The sequence below is a fragment of the Ostrinia furnacalis genome, unplaced genomic scaffold, assembly GCF_004193835.3.
Source record: "Ostrinia furnacalis isolate ACB-3 unplaced genomic scaffold, ASM419383v2 OfSCF4655, whole genome shotgun sequence".
In the NCBI taxonomy this organism is placed as follows: domain Eukaryota; kingdom Metazoa; phylum Arthropoda; class Insecta; order Lepidoptera; family Crambidae; genus Ostrinia; species Ostrinia furnacalis.
In genome coordinates this window covers 193,540-205,569 of record NW_021134894.1, presented here as the reverse complement: position 1 = coordinate 205,569, position 12,030 = coordinate 193,540, and the positions used below count along the sequence as shown (strand labels likewise).

Here is a 12,030-nt window from a genome sequence, read left to right as displayed (position 1 = left end):
GTGACCTTCTTTTTGGAACGCGATCCTTTTTGTATAATGATAGTGTAAATATAAACTGCCCACTCACAACTAGGATCCTGTATACTATTTCTGTATTCTCTGGCTGTAGCAACCCTGATTCATATGGCCTTTGAAACCTTTACGAGTACGGGATTCCCCTGAGACGTCTGACCAAGGGATAGAATTACAGTCGGGTTAGAATGCCACGTCTTACCTATTATCTTATTGTCGTACACATTATTACGTAGGTACGAGTAATTGAATAGAATCTTAGAAGCGGCTATGTTTTTATAGAAACCAACAGCGATACATTGAAAATGTTAGTTATAAGATAAATGTTTTGGTAAAGTAAAGGTAACGTGTCGGTCAGGGTAAAACAATTCTCCTAGATGACTTTTGATTAAATTGAATTGAAGATTGATGTATGTAAAGCATGTATTGTATCCTCTTTGCAAATAATTTATACCAAGTTCTATTTGATACAGAAGCACTGTATTGGTCTTTAAAACTACATACCATTTACGCTCTGGGTCCGAGTTGATCCAAATCTTGATACGGATGCCCTAGTATTTTTGCCATTGATAACTGAATATTACTTGAAAAGTCAATCATATCTGATGGGGAATAAGATAAATATTGCTTGTTCATTTTCAACCCAATTGATGGGCAACAAGATACATAAGATAATCCCTATTCCTTACCTGGGCGAAGCGATAGCATGGTACGGGACGTCTCTCCCCTTCCCGATGAGCTCATTGGCACCCTCCACGATACCCCACGGGGCGATGCCGATGCTAACCACCCGCCCTGCTCGCTGCGACCGCTCTAGTTGAAGAGCGTCGCCTACTTGGCGGGTTACACCTGTTGGAATATAACAAAATTATGGCAGGACCGTTCATTATGGAAAACCTTGGGGGAGGCCTTTGTCCAGCAGTGGACGTCATTTGGCTGAAACGACGATGGACTATTTTCTATGAAGCGAGATGAGCGGCATAGAAAAGTTATTAGACTTTTTAAAGAGAATGGTCAGGGGTTCAAGGCCCACCTCTAGCAATGGAATTCTTTCAGGCACTTAATAATTTAGAAAGCTTTCTCTTAATTTGAGAAAAAAATTTAGTCAGTAGTAATAAAAATATTCCAGCAGCAGCAATTCTCAATTCGATGTTAAAAGGATTACGAGAAAAACACTCGATTGGTTGGATACGAGTAAAAACAAATTATACGAGAAAAAGGCTAATCCTATGTTGACCTGGTTCTTGTATAACAAATGTATTCAAACCGCAGCGATTACAAACGGGACCTAACACGTTGTATTTTTATATCAACCCTTGACTTTTCATGAAAAGGGCATGCCCTGAACACGTGGCCAGGGTACATCTCCCTGAGAGATGAGACCCTTTTAGTTGGAACCCAAAAATTTCACGGATCTTTTCTCATAAGTCTGTTGCAAAAAAGTAAATAAAAAATACTTAGGTAATTTATGAATAAGAAACATTGTGTTCATCAGCACATATACCGTAGACAAATATCTTCAATTGGCTAGAATGATTTATTAAAATTTTCCTGGACAGTGAACTGCTATAGCCGTCATAACAATTAAACTTCTATTGTGTCTGGGTTACTGTCCGGGAAAGTTTTAAGGTAAGGAATATGCACAATATTCCTTACCTTAAAACTTGTTCTGTTTTGAGGTAAGGACTGTTCCACATTTTTCTCCCGAAGCAGTGACAAGCTTAAAAAGTTAGAATATGTTGGGGCTTGGGATTCGTAAAATCGTCTACCTATTAGGGACATTGAAATCTCGCCCCTCACTCTAAGCCTAGGTGCAGACCATCGATTTTTCGTCGGCCGATAGTTTAGTCGGGCAGTTGATCAGTATGGGCATGTATAGAAGTGCGCACATTACGCCGATTCGATTTGGCCGATTCTTCATACAAATTAAAATCGGGCCCAACTATCGGCCAGCTAAAAATCGGTGGGCTGCGCCAAGTCTAAAAGAATCCATGTCCATAAAGTCATCATGCCAAGAAACTGTCTTCATCAATTACCAGTGTTAGTGCCTCCAGTGAATATCCAAGCACCAGTGGTCTTCGCGGCCTTCAGCAGGCCCTTCCTCAGGACCTTCTTCAGCTTGGGCTGTAGGTCGAAGTTGGCCTTGCCTCCCTGGATGGTGATGAGCAGCTTCGGCCGGTCCAGCGCCCATTCTCTGGTCAGCAGCTGGACGATCAGCTCGGGCCGAGTGTCGTGGGAGAGGCGGACGTACTGGAAGATTTTAGTGAGGATAAGTATGAAGTAACCTTAGTGTTTGATAGAGATTCCAGAGAATTGAGGATTATTTTTGTTTTTGAGTAACATACGAGTAAGTATGTGTTTACCAAGCCAATTAGTGATGAAGAAAATTAATTACCATATTTTAAATTAACCATGCATTTAGAAGCTCATCTTCTTCTTCTTCGTTAGTCTGGCTAAAACTCGAGAACGGCAGGACCGATTTGGCTAATGTTTGTCTTGAAATATTTGTGAAAGTTCAGGGAAGGTTTAAACGGTGAAAAAACACAGTTTTTATAAAAAAAAATATAGCGGTACAAAGTTCGCCGGGAAAGTTAGTTGCCTAATAAAGGAAAAGTTATAAGATTATTCTTCATTAAGTTATAACATTATTTCCATCACGGTGGAGCTGGTTGGAGTTGGATGACAAGGGCCAGTTCCCCTCGTAATAAAATTCTCATAATTGCAAGTTCAGACCCACTTACCATCCGACCGTTATCTATTGAGCTGAACTGAAATGCATTCATGTTTAAATCGCGTTACAATGCAACATCACGATGACATGAGGCTGATCTGAAGGACTGGTTAAAAATGTCGCACTATCCTCCCTTTGTTCCCCTGATCTTTAGTAGCTCATACCTATGTACCAACCACTAAGGTTTTCAACATTTAAAACTCATATCATACCTGTGCCTTAGTTGGATGCGGCCCGCCCTGGAACTCGACGGTGCCATACGCGTCCGTAGGCGCTGCCTGCGTGTGCCTCGTAGGCACCCAGGCCTCGCCCGCCGTGGCCACCGCAATGCTCGACCCGTGGGCCGTCTTGCTGAGCCCGCACCAGCATCTGTGGAAGAAAAACCAGATTAATAAGGAATAAGGGTTCCTTATCAGGACTACGGAAGACGGAACCCTAAAAAATACGTGGTCTATGCTTATTTTGGTCCAGTTGACAGTATCTGAAGGAGAAGGTCCAGTTTAGAAAGTTTATAAATGATTCGTTAATATTATGGTGGTGCATGACAGATGAACAACCAGGTTGTGGTTCTTCACAAAGGTTGCCGGCAACCTAGGCGAAGAACTGACTTGAGTCTAGTACAGACCAACACTTTTGTTGAATGTATTGTTGTTATTTTCTATCAAAAGTTAATTTAATTGGGATTTAAATCATAAAGCTGTATTTAAATAAGAATACAGGAAAAGAAATAAACATAATATGTGGAGTTCAATGACCTGTTAAAACTTTTTTGGCAGAATTATGTAAATCACGCGTGACAGGTCGCGCGCTGGCAACCAAGAAAAGAACATAAACAGAAAACAAAAGCGCATTGGTTTTTTGACAGCTGCATTTCAAAGTTCTACATATTTTGCCTTTACGTTTTACAAAATAAACAGTACAAAATTATTAGTTACTTCTGGAAAAAAGTTGCGATGGAAGATGACAACGCAAAGGAGGATAATCAGCCGTCCGCAAGTAAGAAAGAAAGCCAAAGGATGACGTCAGCACAGGACCTGTACAACGACAGGCGCAAGTATGAGGAGAGGAGAGATGACCATGGCTCGAACAGTATGACTCGAAGCGAGTCTTTTACGTCTGCTTCGTATTCTGCGAGGAGTCGACTGGATATGGCGGATGGCAGTCCAAAGATGCCGAAGCCTCCTATAGTTAAGAGAGAGACAAAACCCCCGGAAAAGAAAAAGAGGGGGCGCCGACCAGGCAGAGTGGAGAAACGGCGACGATCGCCAACGCGGCGGGCGGCGCTCCGAAGAGTGCCCAAGCGTAAACCTAGAAAAGAAAGGGAGCTGTCTGTGTCAACCATATTCACCAGACTGTCATCTCTGAGTGGCTCCAGAACTCCAGGCTGTAAGTTCTGTGGGCACCGATGCTGCCGCAGAAGGTAGACTGATTTTAGTTTCCTATTGTAAATTCCGTGTTGTTTTGTAACGTCTTTTACTTTGTAATGTCATTAAACTTTTTATTTTGAAGTTCCTGTTTCATTTACTGAGTGTAGAATAGCCCATTTTTATCAGATTCGAGTACCAAAGGAGATATAGCAGGAAATACTATAATAGAAGGAAACCAAGAAGAGTTAAAAGGAAAAGAGTGATTCCCAAACTTGACGACTTGTTTCCCACCAACCAAGGTTAGATTAATATTATTTAATGTTTTAAGAAAATAGGTACAAAAGTAGTACAATTTAGGGCTTTCATATCATTTAATTATTTTCTTGTTAGTAAAATGAATAATACCTTTCATAATCCCCGACTTCTCAGAATACTTTCTCAAAACTCTTAGCAAACAATTAGTAAGGTTTTGTATGTTAAATGTAACGTTGTTGCTGCTTAGTTACAAAAGAAGTAGTAATTACACAACATCCATATCAGGGGTTTTTTCAAATGGTGAAATATTACACAACTCTCGTTTAATTTAACATGTAGCTAACACTTGTCAAGGCTTATAATAGGTTGTAACTTTACGAAACTCGTGAACGACAGAAGTTCCGAAACATTATCCCTGGGTTAATACTTTGATCGATGGCTGTTTACCAACTTATCAATGAAACGGATTCGTACGAACTTTGGGAAAGTAATAAATGTAATCTATTACTTATTTGCTCCGGTAGAAAAGCTATATTTTCCAGACGGCCCAGAAAGAGGACATTACCACGTTCCACTACAACTATCTCAATGTACACATAAAGTTATACTGAGACACCTTATTCAGTTGTCATAGATGCTATATTGAAATGAAAATACAGTCTGATGTGCTGTGGACTGTGCCTCATGTGGGCCAGGGTACAGTAGGTAGCACAAGTAAAGTTTGATCAGTGTCAAAACATAGCACACTTGTGACATTTTAGGCACAAAAATGATCCAAGTGGGGTCGCGGAGCATGATGCTATCGCCCTTGTTCATCGGCACTAATACCACACCCATTGAAGAGTTGCCAGATGAGAAGAATACGTACATTGAAGTAAGTAAATATGTATGATTATGATGTCTAAGCCCGGTCTGTGAGCACGTAGAATTTTGTCCAATGACCCCTAGCTACCCATCCTTATCGCTGTAATAATTACCCATCCTTATCTCTGTTAATTATATTGCTGTCGCGACTATGCGACTGGCACCCGCAGTGAGTGTGCGAGCGCGATAGCAACATAATTACGCGCGAGCGATAAGGATGGGTAGCTTGGGGTCATTGGACAAAATTCTACGTACTCACAGACCACACTAAGGCTTAGCCGGTAATGAGCTGATCAAACTAATGCAATGGCAGGAGATAGAAACGATCAGGGGAGGTATAAATGAGCCAAGAGAATTCCTCCTACTATAAATATTGTTACACCTATGTTCCACAAATAAACGCATTTGAATTGATTTGATACTTGCAGCCTACACGTGCCTATGTAGAGACACAAAGGGAACACGACACGTGTACATTAGTCGAGTTAAATATGAAAGTTTTCTACAGTGATCATTATGGAGTAGCCATTAATATACCCATTAAAAGTTTATAAAAAAGTTAGGAACTAATTTGTTTTTGAATAAAAAAGTTGTAACATTATGTATGATAAGTCGGACCAAAATTAAAGCACGCGAAGCTGCCGACAAACTATAAAGTTTATATTTTTTTCATTCGTAAACTTAAAGGTAAAATAAAATTAATTTTGCAATGGACATTTTCTACGCAGTTAATTAACCTATTTGCCTCCAGCTTATGAAAACATCGGCGCGTTGGGACGAGATAACCATGTAAATGAGGATTTATTGGATTCACTTGGTTCATCAAATGCTTTTAGTTTATTCAGTTTTCTACGTAATTTTAAGCGTGGTTCATTCATAATTTCCTAGTAACTCATGGTTGGTTAACCCTTTAAATTCACAGAATGCTTTGGGAACGAGAACGCCCGCTTAACCTTTATTCTACTTTTTTCATGAAAATAGGTCACCCCAGAAATGATATACCAGGCACTTCGAAGACTCACCATGTGGAGGCAGTTTGTGTTAACCAGCTCTATTATGGACTATTTGAAGGTAACGATTTAACTTCTTTTGTAACAAAATACATTTGGCAGCAGCATACATATACATTTTTAGATACTGAACGTTCAAAAATATTAGTAGTTGTTTTGATTCCATTCTCGAGATAATGTAACAATAGCAACTTTCTTTTAATAATCAAGTACAATAACCATTTAATTAAAAAAAATGAAAGACCTATTTTCAAAAGATGTGCAATGTATCGAACGCTATCAGAATAGAGCCTGCGGCATACTCGTAGCTTAGTTAGAACATTGCATAATGGTTCGCCGTCAAATTGCATTCCGGCTCGCTTTGCGGCTATTCGAACGAGACTCGTTTTCTGTTAGTGACAAATTGAGGGTCGCGGTATTATCCTCAGAAGTTGGTATTTAATCGCATTCATATTAGAACGAGCTAGTAACGAATGAACGAAAAGGATTGAATAATAATAATGTTCTGTCCATATTGATAAAAGAAAACAAAACACTGATGATTTAACCCTTCCAGTCCTACGAATCCAGACAATAGATAAATCAATTGTTACGCGGTCATATGCGACCGCTTGCTTAGAGATTGATGGGGTAACAAAAACCCTTTTATTAAAATACGAGATAACCGCAGGAAAAACTTGTTCTCTATAGGTAAAGAGCTCCATTTCTTAACAGGAACAGGTCTATAGATTTTCACAACCAAACCTCAAATAATGCCTAAGATTTTGATGACATAACATAAAGTTAGAATAATAATTTACTATTAGTCTTAGAATGTCTTACTCTTTGCCGAATAATAAATAGGGTAAACCAGAGAGTGATTGCCCACTGGTAGTGATTGCCCGCTTTAAGAACAATATTGTCAGGTGCTGACTTTGAATCACTCTAGTTAGATTTGAATTTACTAAGTAGATGGCTCCGTGATCAATGTACAGTAGATTTAAAATTTACAGTAGGAAACACTAAAAAAAAACAGTTATGGCGGATTTTGTCAAGACGGGTGAAAATGTTACTCAAACAGGTAAAGACTTTAACAATTTTACTAAGGAATTACTTGCTTAGAGGTTAAATTTTTTTTCCAAGTTATTTAATATTCAACTAATGGTGTATAGTCATGATGAAATTATAAGTGTTTTCTTCATTATCAATGAAAATAACTGATAAAATTTGATTTCTAACGGTCATTTTAACGGTGGGTAATCACTGCACGTAAATCTGTATATTTTTAGTTATTGCCCACCATCATTTCAGTTATTGCCATATGTTAATGTATAGTTATTGCCCAGTAAATTGATTATTTTGTTTTAAGATACTGGGCAATTACTGTGCTTTGTTGTGGGCAATTAGTGTAAGTAATGGGCAATGACTGTACTTTTTGGAGGATTTTAAATTTATTTCAATATTTTCTAAGTTACGTAAGTTTTAACTAAAAACTGTTAATATTCAGTTTAACAGTTTATTGAGTTATAAGAAAAAAGTCATAAATGGTCGATAATTAAAATACTTTCTACAATTTTTCATCTCAATGTGTTTGAAATCTTTAAGTGGGCAATAGCTATACGGTTTACCCTACATTAGATTTATAACAATTGAACTAATCTTTGAGAATATTTCGCCACGTTCGAGGCTTAACTTTTCAATTAAGCCGTTTAAAAAGTTTGATTAAATTAAACCTTTTTTTATGGAAAACGACCCAGTCTCGCTAGGGTGTTAATTAAATTGTATTTCAGCCCAAAATATTCTAGTTTTTTTTTGTGAAACGGACTAATTAAATGTTTACGGCCCCTTATTCGCACGGACCCCAATAACGAGGCAAACGGACAAAACTGTTATTTGAGATCTTAGAGTTGAGTGTTTGAGTTCAAAATCAATTGGAAGTTTAATCGTCGTAGTTTGATTGCTTTTGATTGGCCCACGATATTAAATTTGTTTTGCATTTACTTTGATTGGGATACGAAATATGCATTGGGATGTTGCCAGTGCTTGAAATAAAGTTTAAAGAAAGATTTTATACTTAAAAGTGCCGTTATATTTAGATTAGGCCTGGTAAAAGTTCGGCTTTAACAAAGATCTAATGATAAATGAGATAACGAACCTAGTGTTAAAGTGAATGAGTCATCACAATGACTAAGTCTGGGTTACACTATCTTACTTTAACTTTAACTAACGTCAAAAATCTGTCAAACTCCATACAAAAAACACCGGTTATCGTCAAGTTACGGTCAAAGTCCAATGGTACAATTCACCCTAAATCTTCACTCCGACTGAAGCCTAAAATTGAAAACAAACTTACTACAAAGACAATTTTCGTCACATCAGATTTCAAAACACATGTCTTCTATTCAAATAAACCAAAATGAAAGGTTGTGACGAACAAAACACCCTTTTGCCGTGCAACAAATTTATTTGGCGTAATACGACGAGGTTTCTTAGCGGGAATTTCGTAGAAACCTGTTACGGTCGCGCACAAAGGCACACTGGGGCGCGGGGACAAAGAGCCACTACAGAACAAGACTGGGGCTTTAGGAATCAGTTGTTGGGGGTAAAAACCTTAGTATATCTTTTAAAGAAGATCAGCTTCAAAAAAAGCATAAAATCAAAATCAAAAATATTTTATTAAATTTTGACCACTGGTGGCACTTGTGCATAGCAACTCTTATACCTTTAGCATAGGCCAACAAGCAGCGTAGGACGTCCACTCACAAGGTAGACCGACGTCCTCTTAAAGGTAGCAGGAAGGCGCTGGATGCAGGACGTTAACAACAGGTCATTATGGAAATCATTGAGGAAGGCCTATGTTCAGTCAGCAGTGGTCTATAGCTAAAATGATGGATGTTGATAGGCCAACAAAGATTAATCCTACTTTTCTTTAAATAGATGCAGGGAATAGTACCTACTCCCCATATTAAATAAAACACACCACAATCAACAGCTTTCAAAAACCAATTCACACAGAAACGGTTGTCACGATCACTGCGACGTGCATTTAGAGTCGCTTGTTGGCTCCACACTGCGTTATTTCCAAACGCAAGCATGATGCAAAATTCTGATCGCCAAAAAAGATGCTACGTTTGTTTACTTCGATGACATGCTAACGCAATCGTGTACCATCAGTGTCATAATGGAATTGGATCTGAAAAACATAGGACCAATGAAATTGTTACTTATTTCTACCGGCAGTAGGATTGCTTTTCATTTATGAACCAGCAGAGCAGACCACAGATCTACGAGTATGCTTCATTGATTATGTGCACCGCAAGCCGCGGCTTGAACAATCAAATTCCGCACCGGCAGATTGGGGCAATTTTCTGCGGGCAATTTATCTTGTAGCATGAGTGGGTCTTGGAATTGTTGGAATGGAACTTTTCACTGCATTTAACAATTTATCTAATGTGTTGAAGGAATAATTCAGCTTTCTTATTGCGTCTAATATGGTACCTACAATAAAAAATTACCAATATTTTCGAATCAAATCCTCGTCCAAAATAACAGGTGTGTATTTGCTAGGCTATAAAAATGCTTTTCGATCTTCTTTATTTAGCTTGTAAAAATGGTGATCACAGCCCCCATATCAGAATTTATAAAGCTGAATGAAGTAGTTTATTATGCTTTTACAAGCAAGGAATCATAAATTCCAAATTCAAGTTAAGGTAAGGATCCAAGTTTTTGCCAATAATATCGTTTTATCTAAAACACTTGATCTAGTAAGTTAAAATAGCTACCTACGCAATCTCAATTTAAATATCGTTTTATATCAAACGCTTGAACTATAAAAGTAAAATAATCTACGGAACCTCGATTCCTTAGTAAAATTGCGTCTGCTTTCATTTCCTTGCATTTCTGCAGGCGGAGTACATTTCAAACGGATTCCGTCTTAGTAACGGCACACACCGACTCTCATCCAATGTTGGGAACGCTGTTATTGGACATACATTGCTGTGCATTATTCGATTGTGTTTGACAGTAGACCGCGACCGGTATTAACTTACCTTAATTCAAAAGGTTTAATTCATCGTCACTTATAATTTGGGTCAAACTTCTGCATCAATTCTCAATAAAAAACTTGGCACTTAGCGAATGGTATAATCGATTATTTTATACTTCTGCGTCCATATTAACTATCGATAGTTTGTTTTTTTACCAATGTAGCTCGATTTGTTAATCAGAGTTATTTTTTCAGAGAAACTATCCAGTTAATCGTGATGAAAAGGAGCTTCTGATGGAGCTGGAAGACAAGCTGAGAGTGGCTTCTATTGTTGGTATGGCATACTGATCTGTTAAATCATCAATTTTTTACCATAAAAAAGCGAACTGTTAACTAATTACTTTTCTATATTTCACTTGCCTTATGTAAATTATTGTCAGGAAGTATAAATATTTTCTGTATTATAGGTATAGTGACTAATGTGTCTGAAGAACGATGGTGTCTCCAAAAGAGAACCCTGGACAAAACACACGTGACGAAGTTCTGGCAGATCTACGGGGACACAATGAAACCTGTACGAAGACAAAAACCAGTATGTATTATTATGTCCATATTCTTAATAACTGGTAGAGCTTAACATATACAACGTGGTTGAATTATCTGCGCAATTGGCAGCCGTGACGTCACATCGACGCTCTGGTATGGACGGGAAGTGCGAGGAAGAGTCGCATTCCAGCGAGGTGCACAGTAAACTCAATCATGTTATAAAGGACCGTTAGAGTACCCGTTTCTGCAGCAATAGGTTACAAGACTCATAAAAAATATATATGTTACAGGAAATGTATGAAATCCGTCATTGTATACAATTCCTAGGAATTGTGTATAAGTCCTAAAATCACCCGGAAATGTGTAATGTAAATTATATTAGACACATTTCCTAGGAAATTTACACATTTCCTAAACAGCAATCGGAAATGTAATTAAGATATTTTCTTTTTTTTCTCCGAAACTTAAATGGCGCTGCTGCGCCGCGGCAGCTGTGTATGTGTAAGGTCGCAAGTCTAACCTAACCTAACCGAGACTTAGTTATCCAGCTACAGGAGTACTAAAACCTTCATGCCAATATTAGTTTAATAAAAGTGATATTAAAATTAGGGTTTTCCAATACTTCAGCGTAATATGGGTGATGCCGAAAGAAAGGTATGCCAATAGGCAAGTATTTTTTTTCGGCCAAAGTATAATAGTGCGGTAACAACTGTCAGGCTAAACATTAATTGTTGTGAGTTAAAAGTACTAATCGGCCAATGTGGTTTGGCTAAATGAAATTTTAGGCGTACTGAGGGGCACCCGTTTTATACATTTCCTAATACAATATTGGAATTCTATAAAATTCCTAGGAAAAGTATACATGTCCTAGGATATGTGCGTATTAAAAAATCTCTGAAGCAATATTTTATACATTTCCTAAATAGCTTCGGAATTGTATACATTTCCTAGGAATAGTATACAATTCCTAGAATTCATACATTTCCTGTAACATATACAATACATATACTTACATCGCTTACATAAACATAACCCTTTCCTTTGCAACCGGGCAAACATAAAAGTTTGATCCACTTTCAACCTCATCTACTTTGGGGAATCTTTGTTTGGACGTTAATACCACTTACTCTTCTTTATTCCACTTTTGATGCCATACCGTTTGCATTCCAGCCGATTGCAGACAAAGGAGTAGAGAAAGAAACGAATGCGCGAAAACAGAACTGCTCAGCTCTTTGGATACGCGAGCCGAGTGATAACATAAACAATAACGAGTACCTTTAA

At 38.0% G+C, this 12,030-nt stretch overlaps 2 protein-coding genes across 2 annotated transcripts; one reads left to right on the top strand and one right to left on the bottom strand.

The window, feature by feature from the left end:
* Nucleotides 1–604: 604 nt before the first annotated feature.
* On the bottom strand, nt 605–3,614 carry LOC114359753 (transient receptor potential cation channel trpm-like). Its single transcript, XM_028314250.1, has 5 exons — nt 3,607–3,614; nt 2,956–3,112; nt 2,049–2,262; nt 702–861; nt 605–614 (listed from the first exon to the last, which is right to left on the bottom strand). Exons 1-5 carry the CDS (start codon nt 3,612–3,614, stop codon nt 605–607), a joined length of 549 nt encoding a protein of 182 aa, XP_028170051.1.
* Nucleotides 3,494–12,030, top strand: LOC114359752 (protein SON). The gene is made up of 7 exons (XM_028314249.1): nt 3,494–4,163; nt 4,297–4,409; nt 5,127–5,239; nt 6,211–6,300; nt 10,459–10,537; nt 10,671–10,795; nt 11,920–12,030. The coding sequence occupies exons 1-7, from the start codon at nt 3,697–3,699 to the stop codon at nt 12,028–12,030; spliced, it is 1,098 nt and encodes a 365-aa protein (XP_028170050.1). The 5' UTR covers nt 3,494–3,696.